We start from the raw sequence: 20560 nt of genomic DNA, 5'->3' as shown, positions 1-20560 counted from the left end.
TGTGTTTGTCTCTGTTGCCAGAGACAAACTTGTTAACTGGAAGTTATGGTATCACAGCCAATGGTTCTGTTTGGTTGGATGATAGAGGTAACTGAGACAGCACACCTGGAACGTCTCATAGACACTGTACAGCAGTATCTGACTCCAGAGTGGGCGCTATAGCCCACCTCACTAAACGACTCGTGTCACATTTCAAAGACAGATAGAACAGCTGTTCCCAAAGCACATATGAAGTTGAACGCTATTCCCTCTGTGAACAGAAGTTCCTGAAAAGGAATTGGAATCAAAGAGACCTTATTTCAATGAAGAGTTTGCAAACCAGGGAGATATGCAGCCTTTGGTGTAAGACGAAGGTAAAGGTATCTTCCGGAGAACAAAGTGAAGGCTCAGGTTTTGTAGCAAAAGTACTGGCCCAGATTCCCAATCAGGTGCATTGATGCAAATAAAGGATTGAAAACTTGCTCAGGGTGGATTGGTTGACAAAGCTGAGTTCTGATTGGTCAATACAGCTGAGCTCTGATTGGCTGAGGCAGGCGAGCTCTGATTGGTTGGTTCAGGTGAGCTCTGACAGTCCCTAAGATAAAAAGGTGAGGGTCATGAGGGAATTCATAATACATGTGTGACCCCAAGCCAGCAAATGGCCCTTGTTTTGATCTATTAATATTTCAAATTTAGGCCCAGTTGGCCACTCAGGATCCATTTTGAAGCATTGGCTCCTTTAGGTTCACATTCGTTCAGATCTCACAGATGACCTAAAACTCCTAGATTTCCTCCAATTGTATACATTTATGGTGTGTGATGGAGAGATGGCTTCCCACTCTCCATTCTCAACCTTCTACACTAAGAGAAAGATCTAATAATTGATTGGGACCAAAACACCCACTCATAATTTCTGTAAATAAAAGCTTTCCCACTCATAGGACTGACAGTGACATTCTCTTCCCTGGCCCTACACTAGCCAGCCAAGAATATAATACTTGTCATATCATCTGAAACAGGCATTATTTACTCTGCAATTTTAGGATTTTTATGGGGGAGAACGTGAGCAGAGGTAGGTAAGGCTGCATCAGATGTCAGTTTATTGAATACCAGCTAAAAACAGTAGACTTAACCCCGTAAGTCACTGGGGAACCAGTTTTGAGCAGAGTTCTTCCTTTGGGAAATGTGTGCTGGAAGCAATGTGAAAGTTCAATTAAAAGAGGAATGTATTTAATAATACTGGCCCTAACATTGGAAGTCAAAAGTTCAGGATTTGGGGAATTCTTTAGCTATTAAATAAAGTTGCAGTCAATACGGGCTACAGCTATCAGTGAGCAACAGCATTGAATTAGGCCAAGTACATAACCTAGTCCAACATTGCATATAATTGAGGCCACACTAACAGATATGTCAGACCAGGAACTATAGCACCATCTGGAAATGATCAAACAGAAATGAATCTGTAATCCACAGGGGTCTCTCTGGGTTCCAGGCCTCATGACAAGAAAGAAAGAAATGACCAGCAACCACCCGAACATTTCACATTTTTATGTATTTTTCCACTTTCACATACGCTTTAGATTATTTTGGGTTATATGAAAATTCAACATTTATGCAATTTCAGTTATTTGCAGTGGTATTTTTGACTGGAGAGGAATCCTCTAAAATCGTGGCAAATGTTGATGTTGGGTTAAAGTGACAACTCTTTCAGGGCCTCTTAAAACATTCTGTTTCTTCAGATCTTGATTGTCTTTCAAGTCGGCAGCCTCTGTAAGTGCTGGAGGGGAAAGAGGACTCTGATAATAGGTTTTCACGCCTCCACCTCAATCTCCTGTTTTCTCTTGTTTATGTTGCCTGTCATCCACTGCCCAGCTCTCTCTTCCAAAGTTTCTATCACTAATGAGTAGCTGCACGGTTTCAAGTAACCTGTCTGTTTCAAGTAACCATGCATGTACACGCATTTGCACAAATGCACATATATATAAGTGCATGTATGTTTATATTAGTTTTTAATTTCTTCCAGTTTTCGCCTGTATTTTTTTTTTTAAGCTCTAGCCTTTACTAGCTGCAACTATTCACTTTGTAAATAATTATCACTTTCTGTTTGGCATCTGTTCTCAGATACATATCAGCTTCCACATTGAATCCAGCTTCTGGAAACTTTTCAGTTTCCTTCACTTTGGTCTCTTTTGTCAGGCTTTGACTTTTTGATCGTGCCAAACAAGTGCCCCTGACTCTATGTGCCTGTGCCCTGTATGCTTCTCCATGATTCTCCAGTTTTCATTAGTCAAACAGAAGTCACATTCCATCTTTCCAGGAATGTGTAAGATATTAGATGTACGGAGATGAAATAAGATCAAAATTATCCTCATATGGCTCCCCATTAGAGATGACTATTTTTAAATTGAAAAAGAAATTAATGTCTGTATGCTTTATGAAGGGCTCTTATGGAAATATAAACAGAAAATTATAATTCAAAATAACCCCAAACTAAGAGTTCTTATGAATTGCAGTTAAAGAATTATAATCTTTCTTCCCCCTGTTTTTTCTTGTGATATTTTTTATGTTGATAATGAAATACCTGCCAGAGAAAAACAATTATCGATTTGTGACTCTTGTATTATATTTTACAATGAGCAATTTTACCGTCTATTCCACTGAGTATGATATTATTTGGCAACAGCCTAATTTCTGCTTTTGAAAACTGAAGTTCTGTGTGTATATCATTTTCCTTTCAAAACAGACGATCCATTTTTCTTTCACTAAACATACTAATCATAAAGATAAAAATCCATCATATCATCCTTGGGAACTTTAGGTTTTACCGAACTTATATGAAATTCATGAGAATATTTCATTGAATTTCACTGTAAATTATCAGTATGAAATAATTTTATTGCTATAAGAAACATATTTCACTGCTGTGCAAACTTACAACAATTAATCTTAAGATCCTGTAGGAGGACAGAGAAACACCCATGGTGTCAGGGATTGGAACTGTTTGCATAGCACAAAAAAAAAAAAAGTAGAATATGGTAATTAGAGCGATGTCTTAATTACTGGAAATATTCAAGTTAGTTGACAATGCCAATTCCCAATACCTTATCCCACGTGGGTTTTTTAAAAAGGAGTTCCCTTTCCCATCTTCTAAGATCTATTAGAAAACAAAAATGGCAGGTTTATTGTTATAAATTTATATACAACATTGTTTGTAAAAGTTTTTTATGTAAAATTCCACAAAACTTCTGAAACAATTTGTATAAAAACCCATAGGATCCATACGAAATGAATGATAACTTTAGTTGTCAAATTACAGATTTATATTCAAATATATCAAAATTTATTTTTTAAAAAAGCTTTCCAGTTTCTATTTTGCTGATCTACACTTTCATAATACTATTGTGGTTTGTTAAATCAATGGAAATAGTCAATACATTTTTAGTTTACCATTTTGTTATCTAACTCCATGTTAATATAAAGGGATATATAATATTAACCATTAATTTATTCTTCATCAATATAAGAACTATTTATTGAACATATACCCCATGCCATTAACTCTGTTGGGCATTGAGATGCCACTGTATTCCCAAAGGGAGGTTAAAACTTGTCTAAGCTGACTTGGAATGTCCGAACTCTATGTGAAATCACTGCTTTGGACAAAAAATAGGTAATGATCTGGTAAAGATGCTTTTGTAGTGATGCAATTGCAAATTCCTGGCAGCATTAGTATGGAGCTTTAATTGTGGGATTTTTCTATTGTTTCAGAAACCCTTTTCTTCAAAACTAATTTGCTCATTGGTCCCCTAAACTCTAAAGCAGCATTTCTTAACCTGTTTTCTGCTGGAACACATGACAGGTGATGTCCATGTGCCTGTCACATTACTAGTGCAACACAGACAAGAGAGCACTGACTTATGTACAGTTTCCAGATGAGAGCTGTAAATCCACACCCATGTTCTCCAGTGGAGGAAGCACATTTAGTGGGAAACGAGTGAGAATAACTATTTTTGAATCAGCTCACATATATAAAGGATACATCAGTTGCAAACTATAGCATGAGATACACTTTATTGTTGATTCCAACACACTTGAAACTTGTAATGCTCTCTTTCTATCTTTTGTAGGAGTTTGTTTCTTCTTCCTGCTCCTAGCATCAGGTCTGTAAATACTCCTGATCAGATGTAGCTTGAGAAATGTTGACTTAACAAAGCAAACACATAAAACACCCTTAAGATATGTAACGAATCATGTTGTCAAAATGAATCAACACTTCTGTGGAGTGTCTTTCTTCCCTCCTCTCTTTCCCTCTATCATAGCCACCAACATTTCTGAAAGTCCGTCTGTCTGTCTTCTCTTCATCCTTTCTATTTTAACGGGACTCTTGGGGATATATGAAAATGATGCCATGAACTCATAATCTGCTATTTTAGTTTTCTTTCCTGATGTAAGTTTTAGTTTTGGTCTGAGCATATTATACTCTCCCACAGAGTAACCCTCTCATGTAATGAGCAACAACATGCATTTCCGAGGAAGCTGACTACTTCTACACCATTGCCCTTGTGCATTCACTGACCATGCACCTCAGTGCTGTTGGTTTGAAACAACCTGGCTAAGCAGCTCACTGGGCATAGTAAGAAATGGACCAATGTGCTTGACCAGTGCACACTACATTTACCAAAGCATCGTGCATTTCAAATGTTGGATCTTTCATTTTAAAGGGGATTTGGAGAAATCAAAACATGTATATTTTAAGAGAGGTACAGGCTACAACATAGGTTCTAAGAGGATATTGGTCCTGAAAAAAAAAAAATATATATATATATCTCAACACCAATATTAATATCTATATATACCAATATGAATACATATCTATAAAGTGCAATTCTGTGCGTATGCATGCTTTATATTTTACGGCAGTTTTGGGTTTGCAGCAAAATTGAGCAGAAGGTACAGAGTTTGCATATGCTCCTCTACCCTTCAGCCTTGTCCATGATCAGCATCTTGCACCAGAGCAATACCTTTGTTACAGTTGATGAGATGAATCTACAGTGACACATCATTATTACCCAAAGTCCATAGTTTACATTAGCACTCACTCTTGGTGTTAAAAGTTCTATGGATTTTGATAAATATATGATGATCTGTGCCTACCATATCATACAGCATAGTTTCTCTGCCCCCCAAAATCCCCTGTGCTCCTTTTTATTGCTCCCTGCCCCACCTCCCACCTCCAAACTCGTGGCACCCGCTGATCTTTTTTCTGTCTCCATAGTCTAGGCTTTTCCAGAATGTCATATAGTTGGAATCATGCAGTGTGTAGCCTTGTTAGATTCGTTTCTTTCACTCAGTAGTATGCATTTAAAGGACTGCTGGGATTATTCAGAGTATAAAAAGGGAACAATTAACATTGTTCCTATTTTACAGAGTTAAAAGGAGTTGTATATTATGACCAGCTCTAATAGACAAAGAATAAATCAATTAGGAACTACAGCATGAGATACACTTTATTGTTGATTCCAACACACTGGAAACTTGTGATCCTTCTGTAATAATTAGATACCTCCATGGGTGAAAACCAAGAATAAATTCATTGAAATTAAAATTTTAGGAAGAAACTTTCTTAACTGTGGCCACTCTTAATGTGTATATGCAGCAGAGTGTGTTTGTGTCAAAAAAAAAATGCAATATGTCTTCCAAGAGTATTTGTTTCATTTGATTACCTGAAGGAAGCCATTTATATTTTAAAAAGCATGGATATCTTGTGTTGTGGAACACAGAATTTTCATTAGGCTAAAACAAGAAACTTAAAAGAAATATTGAGCTAATGGAGGACAGCTTCTGGCTAAGAGCCTACCTAGATTCCCCTTAGGAGGCCAAATTCATGTTCCTCCTACAACAGAAATATTTCAGAGGAAAATTCAAGAAGAAATTCAGAGGGGATTGAATTTAAAACTAGATACATTTTTGATGTTTGGATAGTACTGTAAATCAACTTCCCTGGGAGGCCAACTCTGAGGCAGATTCCAATGTATTTTAGGTTTATTGGAAATTCTCTCAGGAACATTCCTGCAAGGAGGGATGGAAGCAGAACTGGAGTTGAGCTGTGATGCAGGTGCAACAGGGAGCCCAGCCCATGCTGTGGGGAGCTCTGGAGCTGCACTGGCCCTTCGTAGATGTCCCACATTAGACATCGGGCCTGGGCTATCTTATTCCCAGTTCACCATTCAGTGACTGGAGCTGTTCCTAGGAGGGTTTGTGATTTTGGAGGGAAATTCCTGGAGCTGGACTCAACTGTGAGCTGTTATTTGCCAACCTCCCAGCAGCTGGGGGGATGGAAACTTTGCTCTTTATGGAAGAACCTGGGCTACGCAAGACAGGATCCATTATAAGTAGGACAAGCCCCACTGGCTTCCTTAAAAAGGAGGGCCTAGATCAAGTTCTGACCACCTTTCAATAAAAGTGATTCTGAAATGTAATGCAATTGCTACTTCCAAACAAAGGAGAGAGCTTTATTTTGCTTATTTACTGTAAGGAAAAATATAAATACACACACACACACACAGAGACCCCATTCTGAATAGGAGCTGAGGAGCATAAGGATTCTGTGTTTGTTTTCAAATAAAGAAAATTGTTTCCCTTGTGTGTGTGTGTGTGTGTGTGTGTGTGTTTTAAGAAAGGTTAATACCTTAGCTTAGCTAAGTAATAGGTATGTTGCTAAAGTTGGTTCTAGATTTTCATTACATGCAAAAAGTTTATTAAAGCTTTTTAACCTTTGGTGAGTTCATAAAGATGTGAGTTTAATGCATAAAATATTTTAGAAAGGAAATAAAATTGAGGATGTCTGTACTTCCTTAAATGTGCAATTAATCTAATGAAAAGATTGAAGAGAAACTATTTATTTGACAATAGTTAATTGTCAAAAAAAGCAATATATAAAGGTATAAAATTTAAATCCAATTTATTTTCTAAGTTTGAATTTATAATGTGTGCATTGAAACATTGCAATTGTATATGCTACTGTGATCTTAGATAGTTAGACAGAAACATGGTACTGATATCTTAAAGTCATGCATTTATACTTTCCGCACTTAGATATGTGGGTTTCCATGAACATAAACTCCCTAAGAGTGGACATGTAGATCTCAGACACATGGCTTTGATCATAGAGTTGGAGTCTAAATGCCTTCTATATATATCTACACTACTGGTTGAGTTGAGAGAGAGAGGAATTTTCCACTTTCATTTTTTTTAAGTCCTTAATTTCTCTCAGCAATGTTTTTCCCATTTTTAGGATAAAGGTTGTGCATATCTTTTGTCAGCTCTATCTCTAGGTATTGCATAGTTTTATTTTTAATTATTACAGGTATATAACAGTTGTATATCTTTATAAGGTACATGTGACATTTTGATGTAGGCATACAATGTGAATTAATCATATCAGGATAATTTGGGTATCTGTCACCTCAGGCATTTATCATTTCTTTGTTAGAAACATTTCAATTCCACTCTTTCAGTTATTTTAAAATAGACTCCAGCTTATTGTTGTTTATAGTCACTTTATAGTACTATCAAATATTGTTCATTCTATCCAACTATATTTTTACACCCACTAAAATGAATTCACTGGACCATCTTTATGTACAAATTATTCTCATGTAACCCAGAAGAGTTTTTAAAATGTAAAGAAAAACTATTCCTCAACTTGCCCCCCTGATATCTGGTTCTATGTTTTTCCCTTAATATATTTGATAAGTCCCTCAGTAATTAGCCCAGAGATAATCCAGAATATAAAAACTGTCACACTAATTTGTGCCAGCAAATTATTATAGTCCTATATACTCACATACATTCTCTGAGCGCTGGAAACATCAATTAGTCAACACTCAACACTCTTGACTTCTACTTGAAGTTTAACTTAATGTGGATTCAAACCTAGGCTGCACAAAAGTTTCACATAGTGAAAGTTTATTAAACTAACATTGGGTCTTTGAATACTTAAAATTTGTGGACTTCAATGTTCTCATCAGTGTTTACATCACTCATCTCATCACTTCAGTGTTTACACTTCAGTGTAAAATGAGTTGGTTGGGTTTGAATCGGTTTGTCTTCAAGATTCCTTTTAATGTAATATCTTAGATTAAACTGTGATTTCATCTGGACTTTAGATATGGTAGCACATGGCCTTGGAGCAGTAATCAAGATTCAGGGACAAAGCACAGTCTGACAAAAATATAACAGACCCCAACTTCTGAGACCCGATCTTGGCCAGAGTCTCAGGGACCTCACTCCCCAGGTGGAGGCCACGAAGAGACAGTAAACTGTATGCTGATAGCTTAACAATGCCCTTAAGTTCTAAAATTATGAGCATACCTTTTTGAAGTGCCCAATTTACTGTGTAAGAGCATCTTTACTTTTAAGGAAAATTTGATGTAGTGGTCTAATTTAAGGCACATGAATCAAAATTCCTTCTTTAACTTGAAAATGTCAGTTTTCACATCAATGACACCCTTTTAAAGAACGTTATTCCTGAGATTAAGATGAGGCATATTCTCTAATTATATTTGTGTGTTTTGCAGGGTTCATATCATTTCTAATTGGAAATTAGTTTACTTAAATTAACAAGATGTTCTATTTCTACACAAGAATAAACATAGCCTGTAATGTTTCAACATTGGATGGAGAGATAACTCCCCTAATACCAAAATGACTTGACTTGCTCCTTTTTTTTAGGTCCTGTCACGACACAGCCAGCGCCCTGTGAAGCTGATCAATTTTCTTGTATCTACACACTCCAGTGTGTCCCTCTCTCAGGGAAGTGTAATGGACAGGAAGATTGCGTAGACGGGTCTGATGAAGTGGATTGTCCTCTCAGCCCCTCTCCTGGGCTCTGTGGCAAAATGGAGTTCCGGTGCTCTACAGACGAGTGTATCCCATCCCTCCTGCTCTGTGACGGGGTGTCTGACTGTCACTTTAATGAAGATGAATCTAGCTGCTGTAAGTTATTTTCACTAACTTAGTGTGCCAGGGAAGGAATGCTGTTTTGAAATGATAGAGAGAGCTTGACAGATAAAACAAAGCTCTTTAGAGTCTCACCCTGATTGTATCATCAATAACAGTTTTTCTGTGTTGTGTTTGCTAAATAAAGCGTGTGGCCCTTACTTAGCATTTCTGGAAACACCTTGTTTGTGGTCACACTAATTTCTGTTGAACCTGTCTTACTTCCATTTTCCATTTGCATCTGAATCATTCATATGGAGGATGCTCTTATGTATTTATTATCTTTTTAGCACATGTTTATGGAAATGTTTTAAAATAGTATAATTATAATGTCTTCCCATCATAAAGGTTCATGAAGATGGCTCAAATAAAGGGCTATAGACAAATATCAATTTTAATGAATATATACAGTTAAGAGTTGGGTCTGTATAATTACCTAAGTAGATGTTACATCACTAAGAGTTCATGGAATAGAAAACTCTAAGGACATGGATTTGAATCTCATCCTTGCTATTTACTACCATTGCAATCTAGGGGAAGTTATTTGAGTGCTACCAATTTCAGTCCCATCACACATGTAATGAGGTCAATAATACTAAACATATAAAAGGCTGTGAGGTTTTGAGCAAATACATGTAAAACCCCAAGCCCTTCATTCAGATACCTTCTATTTTTATTATAACTAGCCAACGTCAAATAGGGAGAATGTTAGTTAAGAAGTAATTACATCCATGTTAAGGTGAGTACATCATCATGGTGGAGTCCAAACACCCCTAACATTTTATTTAATTTTTCTTTGCTTGACTGATTTTATGGTTTATTATACCATATTCTATTTCAGTGATGGGAGTCTGTAGAACATATGTTGATAATCACACATTTTTTTTGAATAGTAAAAAGCAGTTTGGAATCTAACTATAAGAAGGGAACAGTTATTGAAAGAAATACAAGGCGATTTCAGGGTCCTATTTAGTATGAGCATCCAGAATTGTGAAAACTATTGGAAAAGGAATAAGGATGAATGAAAGAAAAGACAGGCAGCCGCTCGATGTTGAAAGGCATCAACCTTAAATCAGTGAAGCTCTTTTCCTGGTTGGGGCTTACAGGTTGGTTTTCTCCCTCCCTGTTATTTCCTCCATGTGTATGCTCTCTGTGATAAAGCCAACTTGTCAGGTCTAATAATAGTTTCTCAGAGGCAAGGTAAGCAAATGGAGGTGAATGGAGAAGAGGAGGCCTGCCAAATTACTTATCTCTGTTCCCATCAGGACTCTAATGTAATTTGGCTGATAGAAATCGTATTAAGTTCAATATAGTCATATGATATTTGGCTTCAAATAAGAATGCTATTTAAAGAGAAGCTTAGGAAAGTACTGTGTCCTTATCAGTTTAGGCATTCATTGGAAAATTGGAGTTTGACTGATCATATAAAGTTCTGCTCCTAAAGGGAAATAAGTCCTTGAAAGGAAAGGAATGGGGACAAAATGCTAGAGCAAAATTACAGAATACAAGAATTCAATAATCATGATCAACCAAACATCGGAAGGCATAACATTATAGTTTTGGGGAAGCTCCCCTATTGATTTAGAATGGCATTTTGTAAATCCATATTTGTCCATTCATTCACAAACCTTCATTAAGAGCCCAACTGTGATCCCACATCTTGTACTGGACACTGATGATACAGATGGATGTCACCCTGTCCCTGCTCCAGCTGTACATGTAGATACATTACTGAAGGAGACTAGTAAGTGAAGACTGGGGATACTATATGATCATTTCTATGACAGAGATAAACACACAGTGTCTAGAGCACACAGGACACTCCCTAACTGTGGTGCTAGGGAGTCTGTACATTTAAACACTACAACCAAACTTGGAAAGGCAAGTAGTCACTAGACAAGTAAAGCAGAGATGCTTCATTCCAGTGAAGGTTGTTCCAGGAATAGGGAGCAAGGTGTTTGATTGAAGCGTAGTTTGTATTATTAGTAAGGCAGAGTCTGTGGCGAGAAATGTGGAAAGAATTCCGGAGACATAAGCAGAGACCAGGTTGTGCAGAGTCCTCAGCCACATGTCGGTGCTGCACAACTGTCCCCAAGTTGCCTATGGGATGGACTGGAGCGAGGAAGGGAGGTTGGTTGGGAGATGTTGCAGTTCAAATGAGAAGCAATTGATAAGATAAATGGTGTGAGGTAAAGATTATGAATAGGTTTAAGGGACAGTCAGGTAATGAGGAAGAGAAAGGAATCGAGAATGCCTTCCAAGAGTCCTCCCACCTCAGCCTCACAGAGTGGTAGGATTACAGTCATGAGCCACTGCGCCCAGCCTGAAGTCAGTCTTTTTGAAGAACAAATGGGAAATGTCAAAGAGAGAAATCAATTGTAGAAAAATTCCAGAAGTTGTAATTGGAGTAGGATATAGGAAAAAAGAATAAATTTGTTTGTTTTGGGTGGCTTACTCATATTTAAATGTTATCAGAATAAGAATTCTGAGATGCTTACAACTTTAGCAAGGGAATCAATAGCAATTGATATGTAGAGGCCTTTTATTATAGCAGAAATGAATTTTTTAGTGATCAAAAAGTTTAGACAAACCTATAAGTTCAACATTTTAAGGTAATTCATACCTAATAGCATCTTTCCATTGGAAACATGTTAATTTTTTTATAAACTGAAATGATATTTCTTTTATCTAAAATATCCCCTTTCCCTAAAAAAAAAAAAGAAATGAAAAAAATTAAGCATGATTAATTATTAGAACAATAGCATAAAACTAGGAACACTCTTTTCACTGATATTCCTCTGATAGCAATCTATTCACCAGGAAGGTTTAAAGATTTCATCAAATGTTGTGTCCATCAATTTCCTGGCAAGAAATAGATGGCACATTGATATTGCATAAGTTGATAATATATTAACAAGGTTGTTGTTTATTAGAGATATAATATGCATAGCAAAGCCAAAAGGGAAAATATGAGTGGAAGCTTTTATCAACCATACTCCATAGGGTATGAGAGGAGGGAACAGTTACCTGAACCTGGATTCAAAGAGGACCATTTGATAACAGGTGTGGCTTTGGTTAAGTGGAACAGCTAGTCCATGCTCATCTCATAGAGTCTCTTCCCTCCATTTTAATCTGCTGGAATATCAACCAGGTATGCCTGTGTATACATATTCATTTTTAACAAATATCTATTTTTTCTTACAATAGTTGGAAGATTATTCTATTCCTTAGTTTGCTTGGTTTGCAATATAACTTATCTTCTCTATGTATACCCTAAAATGATTTAACTCTTTGGAAAAGCTGAAGATCAGCCTTCTCCTGGAAACATAGTCATTTTTATAATCTGATTTCAGGCTTGTTTTTTAGGTTTATCTTCTCTATATCCTTATCCCAAACCCCCTGCTGTTCTCACTGTTTCAATATGTAACTTACTGATTTTCTATCAGCTTTTCTCTACTCTGTTAAATGGCTTTTATCTTAAAATATTAAAATTTTGAATATATTTCAAGATTCTACTCTTTACTTCTAGCCTTTATAGATCTCCCTGCACTAAAGGAATTCTTATTTTTATAATACATATTAATAATGATGCTTTGCCAACTAAGTCTGACCTGATGTAATTTCTTTTATTATTACTTCAAACTGTTAATCACTCCTTTATTGATATCTTGTTGTCATTGTTGTATATATTCTGGTCATTCATTTTTAAAATTTCTCTTTGAACTCTCTACTCCAAGTTCTTAGCACTGTGTCTTCCATGCTATGGAAAATCAATAATATTTATTGGTATGAATTGATATTCTAGTACTTTAAGAAGAATTGCTCACTAAATGGTATTGCTTAAATTTTTCAGAGCTAGCAATTTCAGTCAATGAAGATACATATTCCTAAAAACACCACTTTTTATGTTCAACTTTAAAATATATTTTGATGGGCAGTTCTCACAGCTAAATGTGTCAACAACCTATGATACCTCAAATAAACAATTCCTTCCAACCTGTAATTATGCTTAAAGAAAAGAATAATTTATGACAGAACTGACAAAATCTGTACAAGACCTATACGTGGGGATATATATTCCTGGGTTTTCTAAATTATCAGTTTACCTTGAAAAGGTTGCAATTTAATTGTCTTTATTCTTTTGCAAGGAATTTTTCAGACCAATCCTTTGGTAGCAGGTCTGGAGTAAAATTTTCAAATAAGAAATTGTATATCGCACCATTAAGTACATGAGATGAAAACAGAGCTGTTCTTTCTGAACCTGGGTTAAGTGCCAGACAGCTCTGACTGCCCACTGCTGCCTTCCACATAGCTCTGCTGAACTCTGGGACTCAGAGGGGCAGGGTTAGGAACAAGTATAGATCAATATCATTATTATTTAGTGCTTTTGAAATCTATCCAGACTTTCTGACAAAATAGTGCAGTGAGTTCACGCTTTGACACATTCCCTCTGCTCCAGAAATGTAACAATACTAGATAAATAAGCCATCACAGAAAGAAGTGCAAAGACAAGATAAACATCTACCGACAACATGGACCAAAACCAGAGTAGAACCAGAAAGTAGAGATCAGGCCTGAACGCCAGGCCTGCTGGCCTGCAGTTCCTGAAACAAGCAGAAGAACAGAAAGTAAACATGCTTCACATGTAACAGCAGCCTCAAATGAGGGGTCTTTATTCAACCCTAATTCGTTGAACCAATGTAAATGATAGCCTACGGCTTTATAGGAAGGTGTAATTCTAAAGAGACTAAAAAACAGGAAGGGAGAATGCAAGAATGCAGTCTTGGGACTAAGAACCGAGCTTCCCGATGGACAAAGCATTTATAATTGAATTAATCAAGAGTCTCATTCAAGGAAGGTAGAATACTTTGCAGGACTAGATAGCCATTGAATAGTTGCCAGTGCCAATAAAGACATTTTTCTGAAACAACCAAAATCTTGTGAGCAATAGCATCTCTATCCTATTAATATGCTCATCCCTTGAAGTCAGGTCAAACTCCATGTGTAGCCCCAAGAAGAGACTCTGGAGTTACTATAATTCCTCCATGACAATGTTATAAAGACTCATCATCACAGTACATTGAGCTTCCGTGACCTACATCATCATGCAGATCTAGCTGGTACCCAGTGACCACCCATAAATTATATACCCCGGGTGGAAGTTAAAGCAAGTTGCAATCTCTATCAGTTTAATTGCACATAAGATCAGGGACATTAAGAGAGAGTGACAGAAGTACAGAAGCATCTGCCTTGAAGTAAAAGTTGACTCCTCATCTAAAATAAATTCAGACTCTAAGTACATACAATGCATTTGATTACGTGTATAATACTACATAATGCATATATTAGTCAGCATGGGCTGCCATAACAAAAGACCACAAACTGAGTGGCTTAAACAACAGATATTTAGTCTCTCACAGTTCTGGAGGCTAGAAGTCCAAGATCAAGGTGTTAGCGGGTTTGGTGTATCCTCGGGCCTCTCTCCTCAGCTTATAAATGGCTGCCTTCATGCTGTGTCCTCCAGGGCCTCTCCCCTGGGCAAGAGCATTCCTGATGGCTCGCCCTTCTAGGGCATTGGTCATATTGGCCTAAGGCCTTACCTCGACGACCTCCCTTAACCTTTGTTACCTTCCTGAAGTCCCTATCTCTAAATACAGTCCTAATGTGGGTTAGGGCTTCAACACATGCGTTTGCAGAGGGAACACAATTCTCTCCATAAGAATGCACAGCTGAGAAATGGTTCTACTGACAAACCTTTTTTGAAGGAAATTTCAAATTGATAAGTCTCCTAAAATATAGGACTAGAAAGAAAGTGTAATGCAATAAACTCTATTGATATTTCACTAGGATAAATTTATTGGAAAAAAAAAGACATACTTGCAACCATGATGATTATTCTTTTTTTCAGCCAACAAGAGCTGTTCTAATGGAGCTCTGGTGTGTACTTCCTCGAACAGCTGTGTCCCAGCTCACCAGCGCTGTGATGGTTTTGCTGACTGCATGGATTTGCAGCTTGATGAGTCTAGCTGCTCAGGTACTCCATTTCCATTCAGATATTCTTTAAAGTAGAAACCACTAACTTAACCTGAAAAGAATAAAAAATATTAAAAGTTGAGATTCCAAGTAATGGCAAGCATGGAATAATTGCATTTCTATATTGATTCAGGGACAGGAAGAATGTTGAGTTTGCTACATTTATTAAAAAAAGTATAAGCCTGTAATATAATGGGCCCATGCTTGTTCTATAATATTTAATAAAGAAAAATAAAACATGTAATTTTAATATATAATTTAATATTTTAGCATTTAATAATCTCTTCTATGAAAATTATTTGGTTTCTATAAGGAAACCCTATATAATCTAATGTAATTAATTTTTAAAAGTTGCAGTCATCTTATTTCCACTTCTTTATAAGAGTTTCTTATTTGCATGATCTAGTCATGTTTTTAAAAGTAAATTTATTAAACTTTGGATTGACTTTTGAACGTTTTTCTTTCTTCTGATCCTGGAACATTTATACAGTGTAAGAGCAGATAGTGTAAATCTGTGATTATACTTTTATCAAAACTGCTTTAAAATTCTTTGATTTATTGTAGTCCATTGTTAACATCTTTCCTAAGTAATTGAATTTTTATTTCATACAGGCAATATATAAAATAATAGATTGTTAGGGGCAATATAATTCTGTCACAACTAAAAGATAATATAAATTAATGATGAAAGATATATTCAATCAGATTTTCTAAATAAATTGGAAATATTTTATATCAAAACTAGGTAAGAATATACTCTGTATCTTTCAAGAGAGGAGAACATTATGAGATAAGTGAGAAAAGGATGATCATAATCAAATCATAGTGTAAAAAGACTTATTTTTTATACTTCTGAAAGTGAGTATAGAACTGAATTTTATGAGTACAAAAGGAAATGGAGAAGTGAGCAGATCTGGCCCCATAAAATATGCAAAGATGAATGAATGCTTTTTGCCATTATTTCTCCAGTAGGAATGCTTGTGCTTCAAGTAAGGAACCCAAAGGGAAATACTGTTAATCTCTTTATAGAGAGAGAAAAAAAGCTGTTCATGAGATAGTTCCATTCTTTGAAACTATTGAGATGCAGTATTTACATCCAGGACCCAAATTTATTTATATAATGGAGACATTTTCTATTATAACATGTTATCATTTTAGTGTCTGCTTTGACATGGTCTACCTTTAAAAATGGGGTCAGGAAAACAGAAGACTTATCATTCATACTGAGTAATAGACAACCTGTAAGTAACACTGTATAACATACTTTTTTTGTTCTGTTTCTTAGTTGGTCGACAATTAGTTACAGTTCACTTACAAAGTATAGGTCAAATTGACACAGCTATTGAGTTAGAATAAAAGAAAAAAACTAGTGAAACACAGTTTTCAGAAATAAAATCTATATTATATGTTTTCTCTATTTACATTTTTTTTGCTTGTTTGGCTTGTCAATCAAATATGATAAAGTTAATCTTCTGTTTTTAAGAATGCCTTTAAGCCTAATCCATGCTAAAGATTTGTCAGTGTACATTACACACTCCTCATTCTTTGCAAGCATCATGTTCTTTTAAGGTCAGCATTTCATAGACTTTTATAAGCCCAATCCTTACAACATCCAATAATTCCCCTAGTGGTCACACAACAGATGGTGAGCATCTGGCTTCACTTACCCCAAGGTTTAAGTCATTAACAAGAACATCAAGCCCAGGCACTGCTTAAATGTTGCAGGTTAAGTTTATATCAGTGAATCCTGTCCAGTCCCAAGTTATATTGGAAAAGCATATTATTTTCTAGTTTTGGTTGCATAAACAACAAAGAAATTATTGACCAGTATTTGTCTGGCTGAATTTAAACTGAAAGTGTTTTTCAAGTCATTTGCAGTACTAGAGGTGAATTATGAAAAGGCACTAAAAATATAACATTGTAGGATAGGACATGAACATAATAATATATGCGTACTGATGATGGTGATGATGATGAAGACCAGTTCCTCAAACACACGGCACCCTCTTCTCGGCCTCTGGGTCTCTGTGTTTACCTTTCCACATACACACTACTGTCCAAATAAATGGCTACTGATTCTCTTCCAGAGGATTTCCTTACTCCCCAAATCTGACTGCGGTGTTCTTCTTGGTGCTCCCATCACCTTTGGTACACCCATCCTATTAGATGACTGTCATACCGCATCTTAATGCCCTACTTACTTTCTTTGCATCTGGAAGGTCAGCGAGAACAGGGACTGTGTGTATGTACCCTTTTAAAGTCAGTGTTCATTAAACTCATACTCTGAGCCAATTGTTCTTCTAACATTCTCAAAAACCCTATGACATAGTTATTATTTTTAACCTTGTTTTACAGAAAGGAACCTGAGGCACAGAAAGATTAACTACCTCACCCAATATTACACTGCTGACAAGTGGCTGAGATTCCAACTCAGGCAATCTGGCTCCAGTGGCCCCAGCCCTCACAATTATGTTGAGCTGCCTGCATTCTAATTAATCACCTTTCCAGTGCCTAGCCCAGTGCCAGACATTTAATAGGTGCTCAGAATAGATTTGTTGAATCAAGTATTGGAATTGCAAGAACCCACAAGGGAGGAATGGGATCCTGTAAGACAGGAGGTGTCAAATTATACCCTTTAAATATGTGCATTGCTATGTGTCAATTAAAAAAAAAAAAAAAAGCCAGGAAGAGCAAGTTGGGCCTTAAGTGAAGAGGGAAATTGGCAGGCTTTCCTGGGTCAGGACTATTTCCTGAGGGTGCAAGGAAGCAGTATATAGGAACACAATGAGAAGCTAAATGTGCTAATCCTTCCACAGTACTCACTCTATGAATATACTCAGCTTCTCTTAACCTATAAGTAAACCAACTCTGAAAATAAATGCTCATGCTAAACTAGAACTAGGGAGCAACGCAAGCAGTGAAATTACAGGACTGGGGCAGGAGAGACAAACCTGAGCTTTGATGACATCAGTCACAGAGGCAGAGGTAGGAAACAGGCATGCACACGAGTGACTTATTAAAAAGACAAGGCCACCCAGGGAGGGCATTTGTCTGCCCTGATATGGGGACTGTTGTGCAGAACTAAAGAAAAGAAACATTTCACTAAACAAAACATTTCAGTATAATTACAAATACATCACACAGGCAAATTCTAAATAAGTGTATTGCACCTAATCAAGTGGAGAAGTTTAGTGTTCTATAGCACTGTAGGATGACTACAGTTAACAATAATGTATACAGTTTCAAATACCTAGAAGAAGAACACTGAATGTTACCAATACAAAGAAATGATAAATGTTCGAGATGGTAGATATTACCCCGGTCTGATCCTATATATTATATGTATAGAAACATCACTATGTACTCCATACATGTGTATAATTATTATGCTGGTTAAAAAAAAAAGAAAATAAAAATTCAAAAAATTAATTTAAAAATTAAAACAATAAATAAAATAAATTTCAGAGTTTTCTCTTTTTGTGGAACACTCACATCCAGGACAGTAGGAGCCACTGAGCAAACTTTGGGGGTTACAAGAAAGTAGTCTAGGAGAATTCTTTTGCTTTTAGCAACTGGGAAGCAATTAACTCAACAGAGATTGGATTTAATGCAGTGACTCACAGTGATATATCCTCCTTCCTGCAAATAATGCTGATAATTAACTGTGGTCTTTGTGATGCTTCTTTATAGAGTGTCCATTAAACTACTGCAGAAATGGAGGGACTTGTGTGGTGGAGAAAAATGGTCCTATGTGTCGGTAAGCAGCATTGTCTGTTTTTCTTAACATTTATTGCAGCTGGCTTACTTATTTTTCTTGAGGTTGATATAATAGAACATCAATCAATACATGGTTATTAAGGTAAAATAGTGGATAATAGCAGCATTGGCATTTATCTGTGAATAAGAAAAAGGAAGATGTGACTGTATTTTTAAAAATCAATTATTTAATATGCTTTTGAATGTTTTTCAACATTTTGTATGATGTGGGATATATAGTTTTAATAATACTCATTATTCCTTGCTTTTAATATTTATATCAAGTTTTCAAAATATTTTTTTGATATGGATATTCTTCTATTTCAGATGAACTTTGTGTCTGTATTTTCTTTCTCTCTTTTTCAATTTCTGTATTTCTCTTTTCTGACAACAAAGGATAAAACTAATTCATAAATCAGACCATTTTCTGGCTTATGCAGTGGATGTTTATGAGTAAAGTTAAGGTACAGATAAGGAATACATTTGCATACTCAAAGCAAGAATAAACAAAAACAGGCCTTGTGATTTCTTTTGGGAATTATTTATATTGCATATCAAAGATTGCTTGACTTTTTCTCTCACCCTTTAGGGAATTGTGCAAAACAGTTTCATAAACTCCAAAGGAAATGATGCATATTCCATTATGTTTTTGTTTATGATTTTTTAATCTAGCAGACCAATGGATACATCACTTTGCTTATTAGAAATCTGATTGAAGGCTGATGCTCAAGTTGTAACAAAACACACATAAATATCTGGAAAACAGTAATTATTAGCTTTTTAAATCATTATATCCTTCTGAATCAACATAGACAGTTTAGAAAAAGTAATGTATTCCTTAAAAAATAAAAATAAAACCTCAACCAATTAAATCAATAATAAAAATTTTATGATGGGATATATTTAGACACTACTTTAACATTGTCACAATTTAATTACCAATGTGTTTCTCAGCGTTTTGTCTCTTGAATGCATTACCTAATTTCTTTCACAACATCTCAACAAGATTATACTTTCCCCCATATTGGTTTCCATGGAAATTAATTTATTATGAACTATTATTTGAAGGAAAGACAGGATGCATAATATGAATTTTTTAAATCTCCTGAAAGAAACTGAGAATGATGCCATCCATAATGTTTACCCAATATCAGCTGAGTGGATAATGTTATTTGGTGTCCACTCTAAATAAGGAGGTGTGAATTTTTTTCCTCTTTAGCACTGATACTCAGGCCAGAAAAAGCTCCTAGGCTTCAGATAGTCTCAGCTGACCAAGCAAAGAGCGTTGCATTCTTGGCAACACCTTTGTGGACTTAAATAAACTTCAAAAATTGAAATCCAGATGATGAAGTCCTAAACTTGTTTCTCTCAAATGTGAAAATTCTAAGGTGGAGGAGAAGGTGGAACAGGGCATTGAGAGGAGGACAGACTTAAGAAAGGAAATCAATGGAGTGAAATATAGAAAAGAAGTCACTCCCAGGAAAGTCAATCACATATCCCAAAATAATTATTTTTGATAGCAAAGAACACTTTTCACAGAGAGAAATAATTATAATGAGCATCAATATAAACAAATGTTTGGAATTAGCGCTGTCTACACTGTAGGTATGAAAAAATGACTTTTGAAACATTTTCCATGCTATAACATGGCAGTCTCTTCATTCTAATTTTTATTTTTTTTAAATTATCCATTGCAAAAGTTAATATATGTGTTTTCTAATAAAAATTTTTAAAACATACACTAGTATATCAGGCAAAAAGTAGAGCTCCTGACACTCAAATCCTATTCTGT

At 35.8% G+C, this 20560-nt stretch overlaps 1 protein-coding gene across 1 annotated transcript in view; it reads left to right on the top strand.

Annotated features, from left to right (window-relative positions):
- The window catches only part of MALRD1 (MAM and LDL receptor class A domain containing 1), a 491205-nt gene that overhangs the window by 387298 nt on the left and 83347 nt on the right, over window positions 1–20560 (top strand). The window contains exons 33-35 of the mRNA XM_075997515.1: window positions 8713–8976; window positions 14888–15013; window positions 18703–18769. Coding sequence (XP_075853630.1) covers window positions 8713–8976; window positions 14888–15013; window positions 18703–18769 — 457 coding nt within the window. The remainder of the gene's footprint in view (window positions 1–8712; window positions 8977–14887; window positions 15014–18702; window positions 18770–20560) is intronic.

This window comes from Microcebus murinus, chromosome 25 (assembly GCF_040939455.1).
Source record: "Microcebus murinus isolate Inina chromosome 25, M.murinus_Inina_mat1.0, whole genome shotgun sequence".
In the NCBI taxonomy this organism is placed as follows: Eukaryota; Metazoa; Chordata; class Mammalia; order Primates; family Cheirogaleidae; genus Microcebus; species Microcebus murinus.
This window is presented reverse-complemented; position numbering and strand designations above follow the sequence as displayed.